Source organism: Melopsittacus undulatus, chromosome 1 (assembly GCF_012275295.1).
Source record: "Melopsittacus undulatus isolate bMelUnd1 chromosome 1, bMelUnd1.mat.Z, whole genome shotgun sequence".
NCBI classification, from domain to species: Eukaryota; Metazoa; Chordata; class Aves; order Psittaciformes; family Psittaculidae; genus Melopsittacus; species Melopsittacus undulatus.
The window spans coordinates 209,536-232,750 of record NC_047527.1 but is presented as its reverse complement, the minus strand read 5'-3'; the positions used below and the strand labels follow the sequence as shown (position 1 = coordinate 232,750).

Genomic DNA, 23,215 nt, shown 5'->3' with positions numbered 1-23,215 from the left:
TGCCACCGACCATTGCCACATTCACAGCGCTGGCTCACAGGCAGTTTGGTGTCCAGCAAGGCTGGCACCAGGACAGGGGGAATCCTGCCTGCACAGCTGACAGGCAGACACATTCCTGTCGGACAGGGAGGAGCTGTGTCCTCAAACACGTGGAGTTGAGGCTGAGCAGTTCATGAGGATTGTAACTGCTGCCCAGAGATGAGAGCTGTGCTGTGCACCCCTCTGAGGGTCCAGTCTTAACTGGAAGATGCCACAATGCAGGAACCCACTGTGTCTCCATAACAAGGTTTCTCAGGGGTTAACTGCTGTCACTTACATTTGGGCTTGAAATAATGGATGATTCTGTGTTCCACTCCAGATATTGTACTTTTATCTCCCAGATGACAGGAGCTTTTGGAGTGCAACTTTCTCACCATAAGGGTAACACGGTGTTAAGCCATGTTTTAACTGCCTTTGGTAAGCTTTACTGACCTGACCTTTTGAATCCTTTATACAGAAGCAGTCAGGCTCTGTAGATGTCTTTGGTCACAGCACTCTCCTGCCACTTTAACCAGTCATGTGTAAGGCAGAAGGCCATGAATCTCCATCCTCACTAAGGGTTTGCCTTTGATCAGGACTGACAGCTGAAGATGGGGTGTCTTTGGGGGGCTTGTTTCAGAGGAGCAATAGCAGCCGGTGACAGACCACCCATGCCAGGCTGTTCCACCAGCCCTTGCACTGGGAAACACAACCACCCAGGCTGGGAAAGAGCTGCAGGACCACACAGTCCATCTGTGCCCCAGCACTGCCAAGGCTGTCATTAACCCACGGCACCGAAGGCCCCGTGTAGCCGGTGTGTGAACACCTGCAAGGGACGGTGACTCCATCCCTGCCCTGGGCAGCCTGTTCCGATGCCTGAGCACCCTCTGGGGCAGGAATTGTTCTTCCCTGTGAGGGTGCTGAGGCACAGGGTGCCCAGAGAAGCTGTGGGTGCCCCATCCCTGGCAGTGCTCAAGGCCAGGTTGGACACAGGGTTTGGAGCACCCTGCTCCAGTGGAAGGGGTCCCCAGCAGTGCCCAAGGCCAGGTTGGACACAGGGTTTGGTGCTCCAGGGGAAGGGGTCCCCATCCCCAGCAGTGCCCAAGGCCAGGTTGGACATGGGTTTGCAGCAGAGTAAGGGGTCCAGGGCTCCAGGGGAAGGGGTCCCCATCCCTGGCAGTGCCCAAGGTCAGGTTGGACATGGGTTTGGAGCAGAGTAAGGGGTCCAGGGCTCCAGGGGAAGGGGTCCCCATCCCCAGCAGTGCCCAAGGCCAGGTTGGACATGGGTTTGGAGCAGAGTAAGGGGTCCAGGGCTCCAGGGGAAGGGGTCCCCATCCCTGGCAGTGCCCAAGGTCAGGTTGGACACAGGGGTTGGAGCTCCCTGCTCCAGGGGAAGGGGTCCCCATCCCTGCCCCTCAGTGCCCCAGCCCAGGTTGGACACGGGGCTTGGACCAGTTCACGATCGCTCCCGAGCTCCGGTAGCTCCGCCCACCCCCCTGCTTACGTCACTCACTGCCACGCCCCCAGACCACCCCTGCCCACGTGACCCCGCCTCTCTCGCGAGATGTCCCCTCTTGCCTCCCGCGAGAGTTTGAGTGCCGTGCGCACCTCACGAGGCTCTCGCGAGAGTCTGGCGCCGAGCGCAGGCGGGGCGGATAAGATGGCGGCCACGACCACCATGTCTCTGGTGAGCGGCGGCGGGGCCGGGGTGAGCCTGAGCCGGAGGTGGGGATGGGGTGAGGCGAGCCCCGGCCCTCCGGGTGTGTGTGTGTGTGTGTGCGGGGCCGGGGTGAGCCGGAGGTGGGGATGGGGTAGAGCCGAGCCCCGGTCCTCAGACCGTGTGTGTGCGGGGCCGGGGTGGGCCGGAGGTGGGGATGGGGAGAGGGGAGCCCCGGTCCTCCGGCTGTGTGTGTGTGTGTGCGGGGCCGGGGTGGGCCGGAGGTGGGGATGGGGGAGAGCCGAGCCCCGGTCCTCCGGGTGTGTGTGTGTGTGTGTGCGGGGCCGGCCTGGGCCTGAGCCGGAGCTGGGGTTGGGGTGAGGCGAGCCCCGGTCCTCCGGCTGTGTGTGTGTGCGGGGCCGGCGCGGGCTCCGCTCCGCTGGGCCCCTGTGGGTGCCGCGGCCTCCCCGCTGACGTCCCGCCTGCCTCAGCGGGGCTTCCCTCTTCTGAGCTGGGCCTTACCAGGCCAGCCGGGTCCGTGCCCGGTGCGGAGCTCCCGGGGCTGTGCCCGGTTCGGGGCTCCCGGGTCCGTGCCCGGTGCTAGGCCGGCTGTGCGGGGCTCCCGGGGCTGTGTGCGGTGCTGGGCCGGCTGTGCGGGGCTCCCGGGTCCGTGCCCGGTGCTGGGCCGGCTGTGCGGGGCGCTGAGCCGCTCTGGGCAGTGCTGTGGGAGGGAATGGCTCTTACCGGGCCGGGAAACGCTCTCGCCGCCTCCATGGGGCTGGGTTGTGGTTTCCTGAATTCCCTGTTCCCGAACCTCCCACCCGTTATCCGGTGTTCCCGAACCTCCCTCCCGTTATCCGGTGTTCCCGAACCTCCCTCCCGTTATCCGGTGTTCCCGAACCTCCCTCCCGTTATCCGATGTTCCCGAACCTCCCTCCCGTTATCCGGTGTTCCCGAACCTCCCGCCCGTTATCCGGTGTTCCCGAACCTCCCTCCCGTTATCCGGTGTTCCCGAACCTCCCTCCCGTTATCCGGTGTTCCCGAACCTCCCTCCCGTTATCCGGTGTTCCCGAACCTCCCTCCCGTTATCCGGTGTTCCCGGGTGAAGCCGCTCGTGGCCCTTCCTTGCGGTGCCCGGGGCTCATTTTGCATCTCCTCTCCCTGCTCTTGTGCGCCGGGAGGGATCCCAACGAGATGGGGTGTTTGGAGTTGTGTTTTCAGGAGTGCTCATTCCTCACTGGTGTGTGAGCAGCGGGATGCTCCTGTTGAAGGCTGCTTGTTTTCTTTGTGATTGGCCTTCAGTAGCAGAATGAATCTTTGCCCTGCTCAGCCTCCCCTGGAGTCCATGATTTACTGTTGTTATCTATGGAGGTGTGTAAAGGGAGATGTGAAACCTGCTGGTGTCGGTGTCAGGGCTGCAGGGAAGGAAGTCTCTGATGGAATCAATCCTAGAACCATGAAGGGATTTGGGTGGGAGGGACCTTAAAGCTGCTCCAGCCCCAACCCCTGCCAGGGCAGGGACCCCTTCCCCTGGAGCAGCTGCTTCAAACCTGTGTCCAACCTGGCCTTGAGCACTGCCAGGGATGGGGCAGCCACAGCCTCTCTGGGCACCCTGTGCTAGTGCCTCAGCAGGTGGCAGATACCAGGAGTGAAGGAACCTGAAAGGATTAGTGTTGGCTCATGTTGGAACATAAGCCTTGAGGTGCAGGAAGTGCTGCCTTTAGTTTGGTGTTCCCAGCCTGGGTGGTGGTATCTTAGTGTTTGAATGGCAAAGTGTAAGAGGTGCTTCCAGGAAGCAGCATTCCAGCTTGACTGCATGCCCCATGCTTTTAGCCGCTATGGGCTTGTGTAGCATTTGCTCTGAAAGGTCTGTCCTACACTTGAGTCTTGTTGCACCTCTTCAGGGAAGTCCTCAGTCCTGCCAGTGTCACACAGGGTTAAAACACCTTCTCCAGTAGGCTCTGTGTGAGCTGGGTGCCCTCTGCGTGGGTTGAGCTCCCATCTGTTGGTGCTGAGCTGAGCCTGTCCATCCCTGAGCACTGTGTCAGGATGTGTTTTACCTCACTAAGCTTCAGCAGCTGCCCCATGGCCTTGGTGTGGTCCCTGCAATGAGACCCAGCTCCGTGTCCCCACAGGCTCCCTGGATTCCTTCTTCTCAAGGTGCCCCTGTCTGTTTAAACCTCCTTTCCCTGCTGGAAAGGACATTGGCTGTTCCTGCTGTGACCATGGCATCAGCCTGAAGAGTCCAATGCAGCTGCACCAGGGCAGCTGCAGCCTTTCCTTTGTCCTAGGAGCATGGGAGTGGGGAATGCTGCCTGGGAAATACTGAGTTAGGGACAAGGTAACCCCGAGTAGCAGGAACTGAGCTCTGGGTTTAGGAGGCTCAGGCTTTGCCTTCAGCTGACTTCCTGAAGGGAGGTTTGCAGCACAGGCTCTGCTCCTGTTGTGGGACACACAAATGGGGAAGAATTGAAGCAGAAAGCAGAGGGGTTTCTCAAGGGCAGTGATTTAAGAACATGGAGTTGGGTCTTGGGAGTTATGACTGAAAGTCCCCAGAGCTTTGATGCTTTTCAGGTGTCCCCATAAACTGTCAAGAACCCACCATATGCTGGGGCCGGCAGCACATCTACTGAGAGCATGTGAGAGCCATGCAGCTGCACTGGAAGAAGGGTGGGATTTGTCACTTCTGTATTGAGCCTGTTGTTTCTCAGTGCTCCTGCTGCTGGGTAAAGCATCCTTGCTGCTAGCTTGGAATTGAGATGGGATTAGACTTGATACTGAAGTAGTTTCACAGCTCTAATGTGACCTGGTGTTGAGTGCTGCTGATAACAGCAACAGGTCTGTGCTGCTGTGGTTTGTTACCCAGAACACTAGTGGTGTGACCTGCAGGACCCAGGCAGGGATTGTGCCCCTGCACTGAGCACTGGTGAGGCCGCACCCCAGGTCCTGTGTTCAGCTCTGGGACCCTCACTGCAAGAGAGACCTTGAGGGGCTGGAGCAGGGCCTGGAGCCCAGAGGTGATGGGGAACGGCTGAGGGACCTGGGGCGTTCAGATGGAGAAGGCTCAGGGGGGACCTGATGGCTCCCTCCAAGTGCCTGACAGGAGGATGGAGCCAGGAGGGGCTGGGCTCTGCTCCCAAGGAACAAGGGATGGGACAAGAGGGAACGGCCTCAAGCTGCACCAGGGCAGGTTCAGATGGAGCTGAGGAACAATTCCTGCCCCAGAGGGTGCTGAGGCATTGGAACAGGCTGCCCAGGGCAGGGCTGCAGGCATTGACCCTGTGAGAGTTCATACACTATGGAGATGGGGCCTCAGTGCCATGGGTTAGGGGAGCCCTTGGCAGTGCTGGGCAATGGTTGGACTGGATGATTCTGAAGCTCTTTTCCACCCTGATTGGTTCTGTGATTCTCTGCAGCTTCTCAGCAGCTGTGGACAGGATCTTCTGCTTTTGAACACTGGAGCTTTCTGAGGCTTCAGGTGTGGCCACGTGAGCTGTTTGCTGCTCTCCATGTTGGTATCATGTTCAGATCTTGATGTACCCCTAAGATTATGGATGTTGTGGAGGACTCGGTGCTCCAGAGACATTTGTGCTGCAGGGAACATCCCAGCTGTGGCCAGCACGAGCAGTGCCATGAGCTTCTGTTCTGCAGGAGTTCCATCCAGTGGGACACCCGTGGGTCCTTCCCTGAAATTCCTGTTGCTTTGTATCAGCTTTCCCAAGGGCAGCTCTGTCCCAGGCTGCCAGAGCTGCTGCAGGGCTCTGGTCCTGCCTCTGCCCTGCACCTGCTGCAGGTTGCTCACGCACACACTTGTGGTGTTAGTGTTACTGGTCACTGGAGAGCTGAGGCCTCTCTGAGCGGGGGTTAATGGTGAACCCTATTTGAGCTGGGAATTGTCCTGGCACTTCTGGGATGCAGAGATTCTCCTGATGCTACAACCTGGTAGCTGCTCCCAGAGAGATGGGAGCTGCTTTGGTCTGTTAATCCTGGCCTTGGGTGGTTCCAGGGCCAGGTGGGATGGGGCTTGGAGCAGCCTGGGCTGGTGGAAGCTGTCCCTGCCTGTGGCAGGGGGTGGAGCTGGTTTTAGTTTTAAGGTCATTTCCAACCCAAACCATTCCATGTTCCTGTGCTGAATCACTTCATCAAAAGGCAAGTTGATACCTTGGAAGAACTTGCCAATACTTGATGTTGCAGGAACAACTGACCATGGGTTCTACAGGACAGACCTCAGTCGATGGGATAACTCTCCCATAGGGAGTGCTGGGATACCAGCAGCTTTTCATGGACTTTCAGCCGTTTGTGCCAGTCTGACATGAAGTGCTCAGGGGTGTGGGAAGGAAGGAATGGTCACCCCTGTGGGAATGGGTTTTCCATGACTGTTTCCTGTTTCCTCAGGGCACAGAGTCCATTAAGATGGAGAATGGCCAGAGCACAGCAGCGAAGCTGGGACTTCCACCCCTCACACCAGAGCAGCAGGAAGCTCTGCAGAAGGTGAGTAACCATCATGTGGGCTTGGTTATTGGTTGGGGGGTTCTGTTTGGTTTTGGGAGTTTTATGATGCTACAAGAGGGAGCCCACCACCCAAGAACAGGCCTGGGGTCTGGCCGTGCTGCGTGTGGATTCACGCTTCCAGTTGCCCAAGAATGACTTGGTTTGGCTTAGAGCTTGGAGATGCTTTTGGGGAGCATGATGTGGAATTTGCAATTGGGGTGGGGAGAGTGTTTTTAATTAAAATCCCAAGTAAATGACATTTGCAGTTGACATTGTAATGCTGAAGCAACATGCAACAGCTACAGGGCTCCTGGGGTTAGCAGTGTGTGCTCCACAGGGAACAAGTTTCTGCTGTGTTGCAGCTGCTCTTTGAGTCCATCCACACAAGAACACATCACAAAATGGCTATTTTCCCTTATGCTCTTTCCCATGTTCATAGAACCATGGCATGATTTAGGTTGGAAGAGACATTAAAGCTCCTCCAGCTCCAACCCCTGCCACAGGCAGGGGCACCTTCCACTAGAGAGGTTGCTCCAAGCCCCTGTGTCCAACCTGGCCTTGAGCACTGCCAGGGATGGGGCAGCCACAGCTTCTCTGGGCACCCTGTGCCAGTGCCTCAGTACCCCCACAGAGAAGAGCTTGTGCCTAAGAGCTCAGCTCAGTCTCCCCTCGGGCAGGTTCAAGCCATTCCCCTTGCCCTGTCCCTACAGGCCCTTGTCCCAAGCCCCTCTCCAGGTTCCCTGCAGCCCCTTTAGGCACTGGAGCTGCTCTCAGGTCTCCCCTAAGAAGCCTTCTCCAGGCTGAACCAGCCCAGCTCTTAGCCTGGCTCCAGAGCAGAGTTGCCACAGCCCTTGCAGTATCCTCCTGCAGTGGCCTCCTCTGAATTCACTCCAGTACCTCCACAGCACAGCCTACTTGTGCTGTTGCCCAAGAGCTGAACCAGGACTAAGGGGGGGGGAAAGGAAGGAGGAGTTTCTCCTCAGAGCAGTGAGGGGGCAGTCCCTTCCCTGACCTGCTGCTCACACTGATGTGAGCAGCCCCATTGGAAGTGTTTTCCCCCCATGTGAGCCAAGCTGGTCTAATCCAGATGACATCTGAGTGCAGCTCTTGGTCTGGGGTGCTTGGCCCTGTCTCCCACGGCGGGTGGGAGGTTTCTGCGGCCCTCCCACTGCGGGTGTGATTCCCAGCTCAGGAGAGAGGTGGAGCTGGGACTGGAGGGGCAGGAACCAGCCCTGCCTGTGCGGTGGCAGCTGTGCTGTTCCAGGCTCTGTGTGTGGCTCCCGGTGCGGAGCGGCCTCTCCTGGCTCACAGCTGTCAATGCCATTGTCCGTTTCCAGGTTCCGAAGCACCCGTCTCACATCCACGGTTTAGAGCCTCCCCAACCCCTGCAGCCATGGAAAGCAGGTGCCCAAGGGGTGGCTGAGTGCTGGGACCTCTCCTGGGAATAGGGTTTCAGGTGCTCCTTGACAGGGAGCCTCCATGGCAGCACCCTTGGGGTGCAGCTGGGGCCCTGTAGTGCAGTGTAGGGCACTGAAAGGATCAGAGCAGTGAGCCTGTGTCTGAGGCAGGAGGTAGAGAAACAGTGGGAGCCTTGTGTGAGCAGAGTGGGTGCCCCAGCCTAGGGCAGGCCAGGGAAGGGAGAGCCCAGGCCAGACTGGACCTGGTGTTTGGGGGGCCTTCCGTTCTGTAGAAACTCTTTGTCCAGATGTTCTCTGAGTGGAGAGGACTTGAAGGAGGCTCTGTCCTGCCCTGATCCCAGCAGGTAAGGTGCTGTGGTGGGATTTAAGGGGCAGAGGGAGGAAGAGGGGAGATGCCACGTGTCTGGTGCATGCTGCTTCCTTGATGTGGTGCCTGCTGCAGGTCGAGTCCATCTGCGCAATCCCTGTGCTATATTCCAAGGTGTATTCCAGAAATCCTAGGTGCAGAGCAGGATGTTGGTGAGCTGCTGGCTTATGTATGGTGCCGTGGTGCATAGGGCTGGAGTGCTGGAATGTTCCCTGCAGCCAGTGTGTGGATCTGGGGAGCTGTGTTGTGGAGTTAGATGCTGTTCCCTGCTCTAGGGTGTTGTCATATGACTACAGAGTCTGTTTCTTCCCAGGCAAAGAAGTATGCGATGGAGCAGAGCATCAAGAGTGTGCTGGTGAAGCAAACCATCGCCCACCAGCAGCAGCAGCTCACCAACCTCCAGGTGAGAGACCCTCCGAGATGCTCCTTCTCTGTTGGTTCTCCCCCTCAGGGTGGAGTTTTGTGCACTCAGAAGCAGAGCACAGCCCTGAGGCCGGGCACACTCGGCTGTTTCCACAGTGAAATAGCAATGCTCTGTCTCCAGCTCACTAAAACCACCCCAACCATTTGCCCACCTGCCCAAATTGCCCCAAACCTCATCCAATGAGTGAGTTTTAAAGCATTTCTCTTCTGCTGGCTGCCCAAATGCTTCTTGAAATGCCAGAAGCCAAATATCTTTCTGCAGGTTTCACTTTGAACTGATGTGTAAAGTGTTGTCTGGGGTTATTTGGAACAGAATCCTCTTACCATCAATTCTGCTTGAGGGGAGGGTCACTCTCTCCCCTCTCTGAGCCCCCATTTCCCTTTCCCTCACAATGTGGCAGATGTTCCATGGCTGTTCCTGCTACTGCTGGAATAAATGCCAGTGTGCTGGTCTGTACATCTCCCTCTTCAGAGGTGTCTCGGGTGCATCTCACTCCATGTGAGGGAGCCCAGAGCAGTGGCTGAGGTCTGCTGGATGGCTTCAGTGGAGGAGCACTGCTCACCCATAGGCAGTGTAGCCTCTCAGGGCTGTGCGTGTTTCTGAGTGTCTGACCCTAGGGCTCCTTTTTAAATGCTGGGGGTGAATCAACGACAGTGGTTACAGAGGTTACTATTGCCTTGAGTCCCCCCGGGAGAAGACCCTGCTTCCTGAGGCAGTGGCAGCAGCACAAGTCACCCTGGCCTGGTGGGACTGGACTCTGCGGGGTCCCAGCGCTGGACAGTCCTTGGGCCCAGGCAGTGAGGGGCAAGGAAGGAGAGGCCTCTCCGCAGGTTCCCCGTGCCGCCGCTCTGCTTGAGATGTGACAAACAGCCATAGTATGCTCAGCTCCAACAGACTGAACTCTGTCTTTACTGTCTTTCAGATGGCAGCAGTGACAATGGGCTTTGGAGATCCTCTCTCACCTTTACAATCGGTCAATAGACATATTCACTTCTTCTTGGGCACTTTGTCTTAGTCAGGGCCTAGAGTGGGGAAGGACGTAGTGGTAACGCAATGCTCTTAAGTGAACCCAGCACAACCCTCCACATACCCGTTGTGGACGAGCACAGCAAGCAAAGGCAAAGTGTAAACTCCCCAGAGGAAGACCCTAGGCCGGGTGCAGTCTGCTGTGACACTGGCACTGGGACATGGGCCACTGGCAGTCGGGGTCCTGGAGTCAGGTGGCAAAGCGAGCGTTAGATTTCGGCCAGTTCCGAACCCAGCCTGTGAAAGTGTGGGAGCTGCGTTTCTAGAGACGCTGCAGTTCTGAGGTGCTGACCCCAAACTGGCTGCCAAGGTAACTCACACATGGGTGATCTCCTGAGAACCACACTGAGAGCACTGGAGCCCTGCAGCCGCGGTGCTGGGAGCTCTGGCGCACAGCAGGTCTCAGCAGGGCTGCTCTGCAGTCCCCACACTGGGTGAATATGGCTTGGAGTAAAGGCAGGAGGGAAGGAACCACACTTCAGGGTGTACAGAGAACCCACACAGCCCTTCAGTGCAAAGAGCTTAATTCCCTGGGATTATTCATCCCCTTCTTTTCCCTGGACATGTTGGACAATGGCTACCGTGTGTCCTCTAAGCTCCACTCCACATGCAAAAGTTCAGTTGTCACCATTTCTGCTGGAACACAATATTTCTGCTTGGTGTCAAAGGCAACTGGATGCTTGTACCCCAAAATGAAAGCAGCAACTAAAATCACCAGCTTTCCCTCTAACAGCAGGGTGTGTCAGCAGGGGAGCCAAAGGAGGTTGTATGATGGAATGTAGAGCTGGAATGGGTTGGGAGCACACATCTCCCTGTGAATTTGGCACCCAAGAACCTCCTCTCAGTTCATGTGGATGTTCCTCAAGAGCAGAACCTCAGCACTTGTGCTTTGTAAAATGGTTTTGGCTCCTTATTCACAGCCGGGCAGTGAAAAGCCTGTGCTGGAAATGGTGAATTTCCTGTTAGCAACAAGGGCAGAATCTGGTGCTTCCTTTTCCTCAGCCATTCCTGTAGGGATGCTGCTGAACAGGACCCATAGGCAGGAACCTCCGCTGAAGCCTTCAGCTCTGGTGCTGTTCAATGCTGTTAAGATGCCCTGGTCCCAGCAAGTGCTTTATCCCAGAGCCCATCAGGAATGCAGAACACAGAGTCCTGTTTGCCCAGTGCTTGCTGACAAGACTGATCAGTTCCTCCGTGAGGATCGTGGTGCCTGGGATGGAAGCTTCCTGGCTCCTTACCCCTCTGAGCATTGCAGAACAGCATCTCCCTGTCACAGCAAAATGAGCACCTTTCCTGGTGCTGCTGGATTAGAACAAGCCAGTGGTGGTGATTTTGTATAGAGAATCAAGATGATGCTTTGGCTTGTCTTTAAACCTTCATAAGCACTTGACAGCAACATGACAACTATTAACTGCTGCCTTTATGAAATATAGAATCGACCAGGTTGGAAAAGAGCTTTAAGATGATCAAGTCCAACCATTCCCCAACACTAACCCGTGTGTCCCTGAGGGCAAGTGGAGGCTGCAGGTACTTCAAACTCCATTTTAGAGGAGGAGGAGGGCCAGTTACCAGTCAAATCTGCTTGGTGCAGCCAGTGAGGTTTCTAGAGATGAGTGTCTGACACTGTTATGTGCTTAGTTCACAGGTCCACTGCATCACCATGACTTGATGCTTCCAGGTGCTGTTAGTGATCCACATGTAGCCACAGTGGTTCATCCCAGTCATGTCCGTTTCAGGTCCAGATCCCAACGTTGCTGATGTAAAGGTCCTAAGGCCACCCCTCCTATTGCCCCTCTGCAGCAGGGTAAGATGTGGATTTCCTCCTGCAGAGGAGAGGACAGATGCCACTGCATTTTCTCCTGTAGCATGGATAAGGGGTGGAGAACACGACCTCTTCATGTCTCTGTATTTCAGAGGGTGAAGAGTCCCTGTGCAAGGCTGCACAAGCAGGGGCTTGACCAGAAGCACTCCCTGGTGAGACACTAGAGGTTTCTCACAGTCTGGGTGAGGTGGTTCATGATGGCTCTGACCCCTGCTGTGGACATACCATGTACTAAGGGGCTGGTGATCACTGGCTTTCCTGCACCCAAGCTGGGAATGTGTTAAGAGAACCTGGGAGACACCACCTCAGCTGTCCTGCCTGTGCTGTAGTGCTCCCTGTCACACCACAGTACCTTGAACAAGAGCTTGTTGTTAACAGTGGGAAGTCTTAAACCAGGCAAGAGGACCCTAAGGTCCAGGACCACCGCTGAGCTTAATGTCACATGAGGAGCAGCAGTGTGGGGTGAGAACTCTGTTTAGTATCCTGCTGAATTCCAGAACAGGAGCTGAACCTCTCCAGCCTGTCCTCCTGTGGCAGATGCAATCCCATCCTGTGGGTGCTGGGAGGGAGAAGGCTGTGACCCCCTGTCCTTCTGTCCTGCTGCTTGAGGTGCAGCAGCTCTGCACACATGGTGCTTGCACTGGTTCTGGCGTTCCTCAGACAGCATCCCACAGGGATCCCTCCTGAGCAGGGTGGTGGGAGGAGGAGGTGATGCAGAGCTCCCAGTACTGGGCTGTGGTGAGGGGCCTCCAACCTAATGCTGCCTTTGCCTCCCCTGCAGCAGCCCTTGGCTTGCCGCTAGCTCCACCAGTGCCACCAGAGCAGGAGCCTCCTGCCTGTCTCCAGCCACTGCAGTTCAGTCTTAGGGAGCTGCCTCCACACAGCCTGATTCCTCCTTGGTGCCAGGACACTGCTGGGCCTGGCCTAGCCCCTTGCCAGAGTTAGCAGCTCTAGAGCCACCCTGGGGGTCCCAAGGAATTGAGGGATTTGCTGCTTGTTGTGTATTTTCTGCTGGAAGGAATAATGGGATTTGTCTTGCAAACAGGTTTTCAGGCATATTTAGGAGAAAATAGCCCAGAGACCCTTTCTCTGCACCAGAGGGCAGAGGCTTTGGGGTTGTATCACTCTGGGCCAGTGGCAGCAGGCAGCAGCAGTACTGACACCACACACTGAGCTGGGAGGTCCCATTAACCCTTTGGTTTCTCTTTGCTTCAAGCAGTGGATGTGGTGCCCAGTCCTGGAGCTTGTCCTGCCGGGGGAGGGGGGTGAGGTGCTCGAGGGGGTGGGGAGGAGGTTCCCAAATCCAGCTCCTTTGCTGCCTGGGAGGGTGGATGGTGGGGGGTGGAAATCTGTGGTGGTGCCCAGTGTTGGATCTCTGTTGTCCCGTGTGGGAGGGAAGGGGAGGGCTGATGAATAGGGGCTGGGATGGAGTCCTTTGCTGCCTGGAGGGGGAACTGTCCCAGAATGAGGTGATTTCCTCCTGCAAGAGTTGCTGGAGCTGTGATGAGGCTGGGGAGGGTCAGACCTCCCGGTGGGGTTGGAGCTGAGGCTGGGAGGTGGCAGAGCCCATGCACTGCCCCGGGAGGGGGCCGTTCCTTGGCCACTCCTGCCATGTGTGCTCCGAGCAGAAGCCTTCCCCATTGGCACGTGTGCTGCAGCCTGAGGATGAGCTGCCTGCTGCTGGGCCATAGCTCCAGGGAGGGAAGGAGGAAGGGAAAGAGGTGCTGAGGTCCAGGGCCACGTCTGAGCTAACCAACCAGTTCTTCTTTCCAATACAGATGGCAGCTCAGAGGCAGCGCGCTCTGGCCATCATGTGTCGTGTGTACGTGGGCTCCATATACTATGAGCTGGGAGAGGACACCATTCGCCAGGCCTTTGCCCCCTTTGGACCCATAAAAAGCATTGATATGTCTTGGGACTCGGTGACCATGAAGCACAAGGTGGGATCACAGCCCTCAAATGATGCTTTGTTTTCTCTCCAAGGCTTTCCTGAATGTATGTGGGAGAGGACAGAGCCTTTATCCTTGCAGGGTTAAGCACTGAGCTAAAGATTTGTTGCTGCCTGTTCTGCTGAGCTTGGCAGGGGCAGATACGGGGCAGTGAGCATGGAGCACCATAGTGCTTGTGTTCAGTGATCTGTTGCTCTTGGCTCTCTGAGCAGGAGAGGCTCTGGAAGCCTGTAGCCTCCTCTCTACTTCCTTGTGCCATTTTCTTCCTTAATAAAAAGCTTCTTTAAGGAGATGCCTTCTCAGGCCACAGCAGGGATCTGGAATATGGGAAGTCCTGGCCATGAGGCAGACCTGAGGGGATTCAACAAGTGTTTCCTTCTGTCTTAGGGTTTTGCTTTTGTGGAATACGAGGTTCCTGAAGCTGCTCAGCTGGCCTTGGAGCAGATGAATTCTGTCATGCTGGGGGGAAGAAATATCAAGGTGAGTAGCAGGAATGCTCTGAAAGCTCTTGGTTCTCTCTCCTGTGAGTAATGGGTTCCTGCCTTGGAATGCTCCCCACGTGGAAAATAACCTGAGGTCTGCTCCATGCTAAACCTTGATATTCCACCTGTTGGGTATGTTGTGGCTGGGTCTGTGCCCCTGCACACTGCTAAAGCCCAGCAGCCAGTTCTGCTCAGCTGGCTCAGGCTTTTCCACCTCACAGAATGGAAGCCACTTAAGCTCAAACCAAAGGTGCTTCTTGATATTTTAGTGCTGCCTTGTCTTGGACCAGTGGATGCTGGATGAGCAGCAGCAAACTTGTGCCTATGGGTGGTGTGAGGGACAAGCAACTGGGAAATGGGAGTTTTCAACAGGAGCAATGAGGGATTGTAGCTGTGTGTTCTCAGGCAGTGAGAGGGGGTCTTAAGAAAGGGAAACTTTGGGGTTGAAATTGGGGGAAACTGGCACTTTCTGTTGAGTGTTTCATATCCTGCATTGATCCCTGACTCACTCTCCAGTGTTCGATGGCTGAGGGGGTTTAGAATCAGAGAATAGCTTGGGTTAGAAGGAACCCTAAAGCTCGTCCAGTTTCAGCCCCTGCAATGGGCAGGGATACCTTCCACTAGAGCAGTTTGCTCCAAGCCCCTGTGTCCAACCTGGCCTTGAGCACTGCCAGGGATGGGGCAGCCACAGCTTCTCTGGGCACCCTGTGCCAGCGCCTCAGCACCCTCATGGGAAGAACTTATATCTAATTTGAACTTCCCCTGTTCCAGTTTAAACCCATCACCCCTTGTTCTATAACCACAGCTGCTGATGAAGAGTCCCTCTCCAGCATCCCTCTAGGCCCCATTCAGACACTGGAAGCTGCTCTAAGGTTTTTACACAGCTTATCTTTCATTTGGCATATCAGGATACACAAATGGGGGGGAGGAGGAAGCAGGGTCCAGGCTCTCAGTGCTGTGGCATCTCCTGTGGTGCAGGATGTAGCCCAAGCTGAGTCAGCTTTGCTGAGCATGGCCTCATGAGTGGGGTTAGGTTTGGATGGGTGCTCAGGACACTTGTGCAGGATGGCCCTTGGGCTCTTGGCAGTGTGAGGATGGAGCCAGGAGGTGCCTGGTCTCTGCTCCAAGGAGTGGGACAAGAGGAAACGGCCTCAAGCTGCACCAGGGGAGGTTTAGATGGAGATGAGGAACAGTTCCTTCCCAAAGGGTGCTCAGGCATTGGAACAGGCTGCCCAGGGCAGGGCTGGAGTCACTGTCTGTGGAAGTGTTCACACACTGTGTGGACAAGTGGGTAGACAAGGCCCTGTGTAGATGGTGCCATGGGCTATTGGTGGCCTTGGGAGTACTGGGGAATGGTTGGATTTGATCTTAAAGGTCTTTTCCAACCCAGCCTCTGTGGCTTCATGATTCTGTGTCTGTGGCTCCATGATTCTATGGCTCTCTGCAGGTCGGGAGGCCCAGTAACATTGGGCAGGCTCAGCCCATCATAGACCAGCTGGCAGAGGAGGCTCGAGCCTTCAACCGCATCTACGTGGCGTCAGTACACCAGGACCTATCTGATGATGACATCAAGAGTGTGTTTGAGGCCTTCGGGAAGATCAAATCCTGCACACTGGCGCGAGACCCCACCACTGGGAAGCACAAAGGCTATGGATTCATTGGTACTGGGCTTGGGGGAGGCCAGTCCCCTGCCTCTCCCTGCATGTCCCTTGCCTCTCCCTGCATGTCCCCTGCCTGTCCCTGCCAGTCCCCTGCTTTTTCCTGCGTGTTTCCTGCCTTGTCCCTCTTTTCCTCTGTAACGAGTGGCAGGGTGGCATTAGACAATGGGCTGCAAGTCAGTTTGGACAGAGTGTGCCTGAACAGAGATACAATCACAGCTGAGACTTTTGCGCTCAGCTGTGCAGGTTGGGGTGTCCCAGGGCAAGTTGGTGTGTCCCCAGGCAGGTTGGGGTGTCTCTGTGCTGTTCTCACAGTGCAGGTTGGGGTGTCCCAGTGCAGGTTGGGGTAAGCTGTGAGGCAGTAGCTGCTGGTTGGGGTGTGTCTCTGCAGGATGGGGTGTATCTGCAGGTTGGGGTGTCCCAGTGCAGCTTGGGGTGAGCTGTGAGGCAGTAGCTGCTGGTTGGGGTGTCTCTGTGCAGGTTGGGGTGTCCCAGTGCAGGCTGGGGTGAGCTGTGAGGCAGTAGCTGCTGGTTGGGGTGTCTCTCTGCAGGATGGGGTGTATCTGCAGGTTGGGGTGTCCCAGTGCAGCTTGGGGTGAGCTGTGAGGCAGTAGCTGCTGGTTGGGGTGTCTCTCTGCAGGATGGGGTGTATCTGCTGGTTGGGGTGTCTCTGTGCAGGTTGGGGTGTCCCAGTGCAGGCTGGGGTGAGCTGTGAGTTGGCAGCCACCAGTCGGGTGCTGCAGCCTCACGTGGAGCTCCTGTATCCCTGCAGAGTACGAGAAGGCTCAGTCCTCTCAGGATGCCGTGTCCTCGATGAACCTCTTTGACCTGGGCGGGCAGTACCTGCGCGTGGGCAAGGCCGTGACACCCCCGATGCCTCTGCTGACCCCTGCCACACCAGGAGGGCTCCCCCCAGCCGCTGCCGTGGCTGCTGCTGCTGCCACAGCCAAGATCACAGCCCAGGTGAGGCCCCAGCACGGGGACGTGGGGTGACGCTGCTGGAGACAAGCGGGTGCTCCAGTGCCCTGGGCACTGCTGGAGGAGCAGTCCTTGTCCTGGGTCATACCTTGTTCCCAGCACTTCCCATGTAGGAGCTTAGCCATGAAGCTTGTGAGGATCTGCTATTCCAGCACTGCAGAATGAAGTCTGGCACAGCTGGCCAGGACTTTGTCAAAGGGAATGGAAGATGGGAAGGGATTCTTTGTCTGGAGAGGCAGAGCTGTGCCTGGGGAGCTGGTTGTGGTAGAGGCTAAAAGAACAAGGGAAGGTGCATGAAAGGGGGCAGGCAGTGAGGGCAGTAACAGTCCCAGGAGCTGATAAAAGACTGACTGTGGAGTAAAGTGGAAGGTGTCTGATGGCTTTAGGCTCTTCAGAAACAAGGAGGTGTTGGAACTAGATGAGCTTTAAGATCTCTTCCAACCCAAACCTCTCCATGATTCCAGGTAGTGATGGAGCAGAACTGGATGTTGAGGTAGGAGTTTTGGAGTTCTCAGTTTGCTTGTGGTGCCAGAAGCTCCTGGCTGTGCTTGGAGGAGGACTGTCTTTCAGGGCAAACTGCACATCTGTGTCCATTGTTCTCACCTTCAGCAGCAGGATCTCCTCTGTGCCACCACAGCTCATGGCAGAGACAAACTCTACCACTGCTGGGTACTTGGGTTCCCAGGCAGAATGATTGAAGTGAGCAGCCTGTGTGTGCTGCTGCAGCTGGTGCCTTTGTGCTTGTGAGCAGCTTCTTCTGAATTAACACAGCTCTGAATGGTGAGGTAAAGGCAGAGGTGGGAGGAGCTGCCTCCAGTGTGGGGTTTTCCAGTGATTCCTGTGTCCCCAGGTCTGGAACCTCTGCAGTCAGCTGAGGAAGGGAGTTGAGGCACCACTGGAAGGATTGTTGGCATCCAAGTCAAAACTGTTGACTCCTTTCTGGAGTGAGGCAGTGGAGATCTGTCACTGCCATGGATAAGTGTTCCTGTTTCTTTCCCAAAGTGCTGCAGGATTTGTTAATGTGAGGAACTTTGGAATTCCATACGTAGAAAACAGGCACTGGAAGACCTCAGATGCACTTAGCAGTCCTCATGCCATGTTGCAGATGTGGGTAATCTGCTTGGTTTTGCCACCTGAGATGTGGATGAGTAAGGATAGTTCCAGAAGGCAGGATCTGTGTTCCTGCACAGTTGTGGTAGGGAATGAAAGCACACACAGTGCTGATCTGCGGGGTTTAAACCCAAAGGAACCAGCAACCTCAGAGCAGCTGAGGGGATCATGAGCATGGGAGAGAAGCTGAAGACAGAGATAGAACTTTGGGTCTGGGGTCAGAACTGCAACTCCAGCCTGGAATTCTGTGCCAGCCAGGGAAGGTGGAGTGTGTCCAGGGTTATGGTGAACTCTGGAGGGGAGGTATTGAGCAGCAGAGACAGCTCATGTCTTGGCAGTGATGGTGGAGGAGTCTTGCAGAAGTAAAGAGTATTGGTGTAAGTAAGTATTGGAGTAAGTAAAAAGTATTGGAAAGAGTTTCTTTAAGTATAAAGAGGGGGCAGCTCATGGGCACTGGGATGGTCCTGCTGCAGCACCCAGTAATCAGGGGATGTTTTCCCTCCAGTAGGAGCATGGGGCAGGTCCAAAGCTGCCACAGGCAACTTAGAGATGTGCAGGCAGATGAGGAGAGGTGGGCAAGAGGTGCTGGGGGAGGTTCCCACAGATCCATGCACTCTGGTCACAATAGCAGTGGCTGCTGTAAACACTGGGAGGACATGTGGAGCTGGCTGTGGCACAGACAAGGGTGGTTTTGGTCATGGAGTATCACAGCAGGATGGAGTAAGATCCACGCAGCAGTTACTGCAGAGTGAAGGTGCTGCACTGAAGGGACAAAACTCTGCAAGTTTTTGCTCCCCAGTGGAGGATCTTACAGGAGCCCATGAAAACTTGGGAGAGAAGGATGTGAGCAGCTGAAGTGTGACTGAAAGAGCATGAAGAGCAATGAAAGCAAACTGTGATCCTGGGCTGTGTTTTGCACCCAATATTCTCAGTAGTTCTATGGAAGTGATGTATCATTTCACTCCATGTTCATCTTCAACGTTGTTTGACTCCATCATCCAGGGTCAGGATGTGTATTTGGGCTATAGAAGGTATAAAACAGAATTATTGGGAGGATTGGAAAACCTGATGTGCAGGAAGAACTTGGGAGAGTTTGACTTGTAGGGAAGTGCTGAAGGTGCTTCAGGTTTCTGCTCAGGTGCTGTGTGGAGGGAGGTGGGTGAGGGGATGAGGGAAGAGGCACCAGAAGTGATTATAAAGTGTTTCAAGGCTGGAAGCTGAAGGACGTTTCCAGTTGTGGACAGTGGTGAAGGACAATGGGGTTTCACCAGTGACAGGTACATGGTTGTCTCACGGGCATTGAGCTCTGCTGTAGGTGCTGGGTCACTAAGTCCAGTTTTGGTGCTGGGTTGGTGCCTGCACCTGCAGGATGGGGACCAGAGGCAGGGTTTCTGGTGCAGCTCCTTTGGAAGGTACAGTTGCAGGCAGCAGAGCTATGCTCTCCCTTGCCCTGTGCTCGCAGAGGGCATTTGACCACAGTGTTCCCTCAGACGAGGACACATCCATTAGGAAGTACTGAAGCTGTTCCTCAAGAGCCCTGGTGCTGTCACCAGAGGGGTGGGATGACAGCTCTCATCCATCTTTTTAAATGGATCACATTCCTTGGCATCAGTAAGGAGCTTTGCTTGTGCAGAAGGTGGAATCTAAGAGAGATTCCTCTTGCTCTGGAATTTCTGCACCTCTCAAGCCATGTATTGAGTCTCCTGGTGCTGTCAGTAAGCAGCAGCTTGAGAAGGTTGATGGCATTTGAATTGCAGAATGTTTTCATTCCAGGACTTGGTGTCTTCATGTCTCTGGGTGGCAACTGTCCTCTCACAGTACCAGTGGGAGCTGGCAGCTCTCGGTCACACAGCTGCTGGTTTAGGAGTGGAATGAGCTGAGCCATGGCTGAATGCACTCGGGGATGGGCTCTCGGGCAGCAGGACCAGGACCATGGGGTGATGTGTTGGGTCTCTCTGTCTTGCAGGAAGCAGTGGCAGGAGCAGCAGTTCTGGGCACTTTGGCCACCCCGGGGCTGGTGTCTCCAGCCCTGACCCTGGCCCAGCCCCTGGGAGCTTTGCCGCAGGCTGTGATGGCAGCACAAGCACCCGGAGTCATTACAGGTTGGTCACTCAGGTCCCTGCTCCACAGCATGTTCCCTGGAGCTGTAGCACAGGCAGGTTGAACCTGACACTGGATCCCTCCTTCCTGCCTGCCCTTGACAAGAGCATTTAGTATTCCAGTTGTGTAGTGTATCAGGAATTTATTTTGGTGTGCAATACATAGGACAGGACATGGGCTTGCAGCAGGAGTGCCTGGCACTGAGGGAAAATGGGGATCATTGTCACTCCATGCAAAGTCCTGCACTCTGCCTCCCTTCTGGGCCAGTGTGGGGTGCCTGTGTCCTGCTTTTGTATCCCTGGTGGTGTTGATGCAGAGCAAATAAAGCATCTGCATTCTGTGATGTTCTTACACTGCCTGATATGTACTCAAGGCTTGCAGAGCATCAGCTCTTCTCTTTATGCTACAGAGTTTGTGCTCTTGCAGGTGTCACCCCTGCCCGGCCTCCCATTCCCGTCACCATTCCACAAGTGGGAGTTGTGAATCCCATCCTGGCAAGTCCCCCAGCGCTGGGTCTCATGGAGGTCAAAAAGGAGAAGGAGGAGGAAGAGGTGTTCCAGGAGTCGGAGCGGCCGGAGATGCTGAGTGAGCAGGAGCACATGAGCATCTCGGGCAGCAGCGCCCGCCACATGGTGATGCAGAAGCTGCTCCGGAAGCAGGAGGTGGGTGCAGCATTCCTGGCTTTAGGACAGCCCTAAGTAGGTGTAATCTGTGGCCTCCTGCAGCACATGTTGTAGGTACCTCACAGAGCTGGTGCAGGGCTGTGAAAGCAGCCAGCTTGTGTGCTGCTTGTGATGGATCTTACACTGACTGTAGGATCTTCTCAGCTTCAATGAGGGTTCAGAGTAGTCACATGGTGAGAAGAGGATGGGCTGGGAGGTGTCTGTGGTGGCCACCACGTCAGGGGGGATTCTCCCCTCCTGCAGTCCTGGTCCAGCTCTGGGGCAGCAGCACAAGAGGGATGTGGAGCTGCGGGAGCGAGGCCAGAGGAGGTCACGGACATGCTGCGAGGGCTGGAGCAGCTCTGCCCTGGAGCCAGGCTGAGAGAGCTGGGCTGGGGCAGCCTGGACAAGAGAAGGCTCCTGAAGGGGAGACCTGAGAGCAGCTCCAGTGCCTAAAGGGGTTACCAGAAACCTGGAGAGGGGCTTGGGACAAGGGATGTAGGGACAGGCCAAGGGGAATGGCTTGAACCTGCCCGAGGGGAGACTGAGATGAGCTCTGAGGCAGAAGCTGTTCCCTGTGAGGGTGCTGAGGCGCTGGCACAGGGTGCCCAGAGAAGCTGTGGCTGCCCCATCCCTGGCAGTGCTCAAGGCCAGGTTGGACACAGGGGCTTGGAGCAGCTGCTCCAGGGGAAGGGGTCCCCTTTTGTGGCAGGGGCTGGGGCTGGAGGAGCGTTGAGGTCCCTGTCAACACAAACTGTTCCATGATATGTGAGAGGTCTGTTGCACATGCTCTGACTGACTTGTGTGGTTATCCCATGAAGTGGGAAGTATCTGGTGAGCCCTCACTTGTCAGAGGTGTGAAAGACCTGGTTGATACTGGTACTTGGTTTAGAGAAGTGCAAAACACACACTTGTGGTGTTGAAGAAGACAAACATAACTGAATAGGAGCAGCACAAGGAAAATTATGGTGGTCTCCAGATGAGCTGAGCTTCAGGGATGGGTCTAAGAGAAGCCAGGAATGGCCCAAGGCTTCCCTGCCTGAGGCCAGCCACACCATGAGGGAGGTTTGACTGTGCTTTAGGTGTCTGGGAAGAAAATATACTGATTTATCCCTGGGACATTGCTAATTCTCTCAAATATGCTTGTATGCTCTAACACTGGAACGTCTGGTGATGCTCGGGCATGTACAGGGTCTGGTGGGGCTTTGCAGATTTGATCTGAGTGTCTCTGGTGTATTAACTCATCCGTTTCTCTGCAGTCCACTGTGATGGTGCTTCGCAACATGGTGGATCCAAAGGACATCGATGATGACCTCGAAGGAGAAGTGACTGAAGAATGTGGCAAATTTGGAGCTGTGAACAGGGTCATCATCTACCAGGAGAAACAAGGAGAGGAGGAGGACGCCGAGATCATTGTCAAGATCTTTGTGGAATTCTCCATGGCCTCAGAGACTCACAAAGCCATCCAGGCGCTGAACGGGCGCTGGTTTGCAGGGAGGAAGGTGGTGGCAGAGGTGTACGACCAGGAGAGGTTTGATAACAGCGACCTCTCAGCATGAACTCTACTGAAGGACTTTGCCCCCAGCCCCTGCTCCTGCCCCAAGGGGGGCGCTAGCCTCATGTGAAGAGGGCTCTGGGGTGGGCCCTGATCCCTGGGATGTAGTTTGGATAAACACACAGAGAAAGCCACTGTGCATCGAGTGTGTTCATGGGGTGAGGCTCCTCAGCACAGGCCTGGTGTGTCCTCACAACAGCCAGAGCCTGAAGAGGGCTGGTGCTTCTGCTCCTGCCTTTGTGCTCTCATCAATTGGAGCTTCTCAGGTCATGATCCCACTGCAGCTTTTAAGGGGCTGGAGTAGCAGGCTCTTCAGAGAGGGGCCATAAATGTTAGAGTGGAGGAGGGAGTCCCTTCATGAGGTATTTCAGCAGCAGTCTGGACAAGGGAAATGGCTTTAACCTGCCAGAGGGGGAGACTGAGCTGAGCTCTGAGGCAGAAGCTCATCCCTGTGAGGGTGCTGAGGCGCTGGCACAGGGTGCCCAGGGAAGCTGTGGCTGCCCCATCCCTGGCAGTGCTCAAGGCCAGGTTGGATGGGGCTTGGAGCAGCTGCTCCAGGGAAGGGGTCCCTGTCTGTGGCAGGGGCTTGGACCTGGATGAGCTTTAAGGTCCCTTCCAACACAAACCAGTCTGGGATTCTAACCCTAACCCTTGTACAACACTAATTAAAATACTCCAACATGAGCAGAGCACGAACGGATGAGGAGGAGCTGACAAAGTATCATCCTAAAGAGAAAACCTGAACAAGCCCTGGCTGGTGGGGGGGGGCTTTGTTTACCTGGGGTCATAGAGTCATGGAATAGTTTGGGCTTACAGGACCTGCAAATGTCACAGTTCCAACCCCCAAATACTTCAATAGCTCTTAAGAGATCTGAAATTTGCCACATATGCTCATATCTAATCACAGAATCCCAAACTGATTTGGTTTGAAGGGACCTTAAAGCTCATCCAGTTCCAACCCCCTCCCACAGGCAGGGACACTTTCCACTGGAGCAGCTTGCATCAAGCCCCTGTGTCCAACCTGGCCTTGAACACTGCCAGGGATGGGGCAGCCAGAGCTAGAATGAGGATTCTGAAGTACGTGTAGCAATAGGCAGCATCAGGCAGGTCAGTACTGTGTTAGGCTCGGCCTAAGTGGCTGAAGTCTGGTTTAATTTGTGTTTAAAATGATTTATTCAGCAGAGGTGGGAGTGTGTGATGAGGGTGTCTGACTTGGGGAGCTCACATTCTAATTGTGGAATCATAGAATGGGCTGGGTTGGAAGGGACTTTAAAGCTCAGCCAGTTCTACCCCCCTGCAGTGACCGGGGGCACCTTCCACTAGAGCAGGTTGCCCAGAGCCACATCCAGCCTGGCCTGGAATGTCTCCAGGGATGGGGCATCCACCACCTCTGGGCAATCTGTGCCAGTGTTTCCCCTTGTTCACTGGACAAAGGATCTTCCTTGCATCCAAACTGAGTCCCCCTCTTTGAATTTAACCCCATCATCCCTGTCACAGC

The 23,215-nt window shown here is 55.4% G+C and overlaps 1 protein-coding gene across 3 annotated transcripts; it reads left to right on the top strand.

The window, feature by feature from the left end:
- The first annotated feature begins 1,607 nt into the window (after positions 1-1,607).
- PUF60 (poly(U) binding splicing factor 60) lies at positions 1,608-21,851 on the top strand. Of its 3 annotated transcripts, none has more exons than XM_034074370.1 (11): positions 1,608-1,705; positions 6,071-6,166; positions 8,265-8,354; positions 9,298-9,348; positions 13,002-13,163; positions 13,560-13,652; positions 15,102-15,315; positions 16,085-16,275; positions 19,367-19,502; positions 19,927-20,162; positions 21,422-21,721. In XM_034074370.1, the coding sequence occupies exons 1-11, from the start codon at positions 1,679-1,681 to the stop codon at positions 21,719-21,721; spliced, it is 1,596 nt and encodes a 531-aa protein (XP_033930261.1). In that variant the 5' UTR covers positions 1,608-1,678. The 3 variants fall into 3 exon arrangements, with proteins under 3 accessions (XP_033930261.1, XP_033930263.1, XP_033930257.1); XM_034074366.1 differs by having other exon boundaries at positions 1,657-1,726; positions 21,422-21,851; XM_034074372.1 differs by lacking the exon at positions 9,298-9,348 and having other exon boundaries at positions 1,656-1,726.
- Positions 21,852-23,215: the final 1,364 nt, after the last annotated feature.

Coding starts and splice junctions, on each gene's coding strand:
- PUF60 (XM_034074366.1), top strand. CDS start 1,679: ATGGCGGCCACGACCACCATGTCTCTGGTGAGCGGCGGCGGGGCCGGG. Junction 13,164..13,559: donor CGGTGACCATGAAGCACAAG/GTGGGATCACAG, acceptor CTTCTGTCTTAG/GGTTTTGCTTTTGTGGAATA. Junction 19,503..19,926: donor AGCACCCGGAGTCATTACAG/GTTGGTCACTCA, acceptor GTGCTCTTGCAG/GTGTCACCCCTGCCCGGCCT.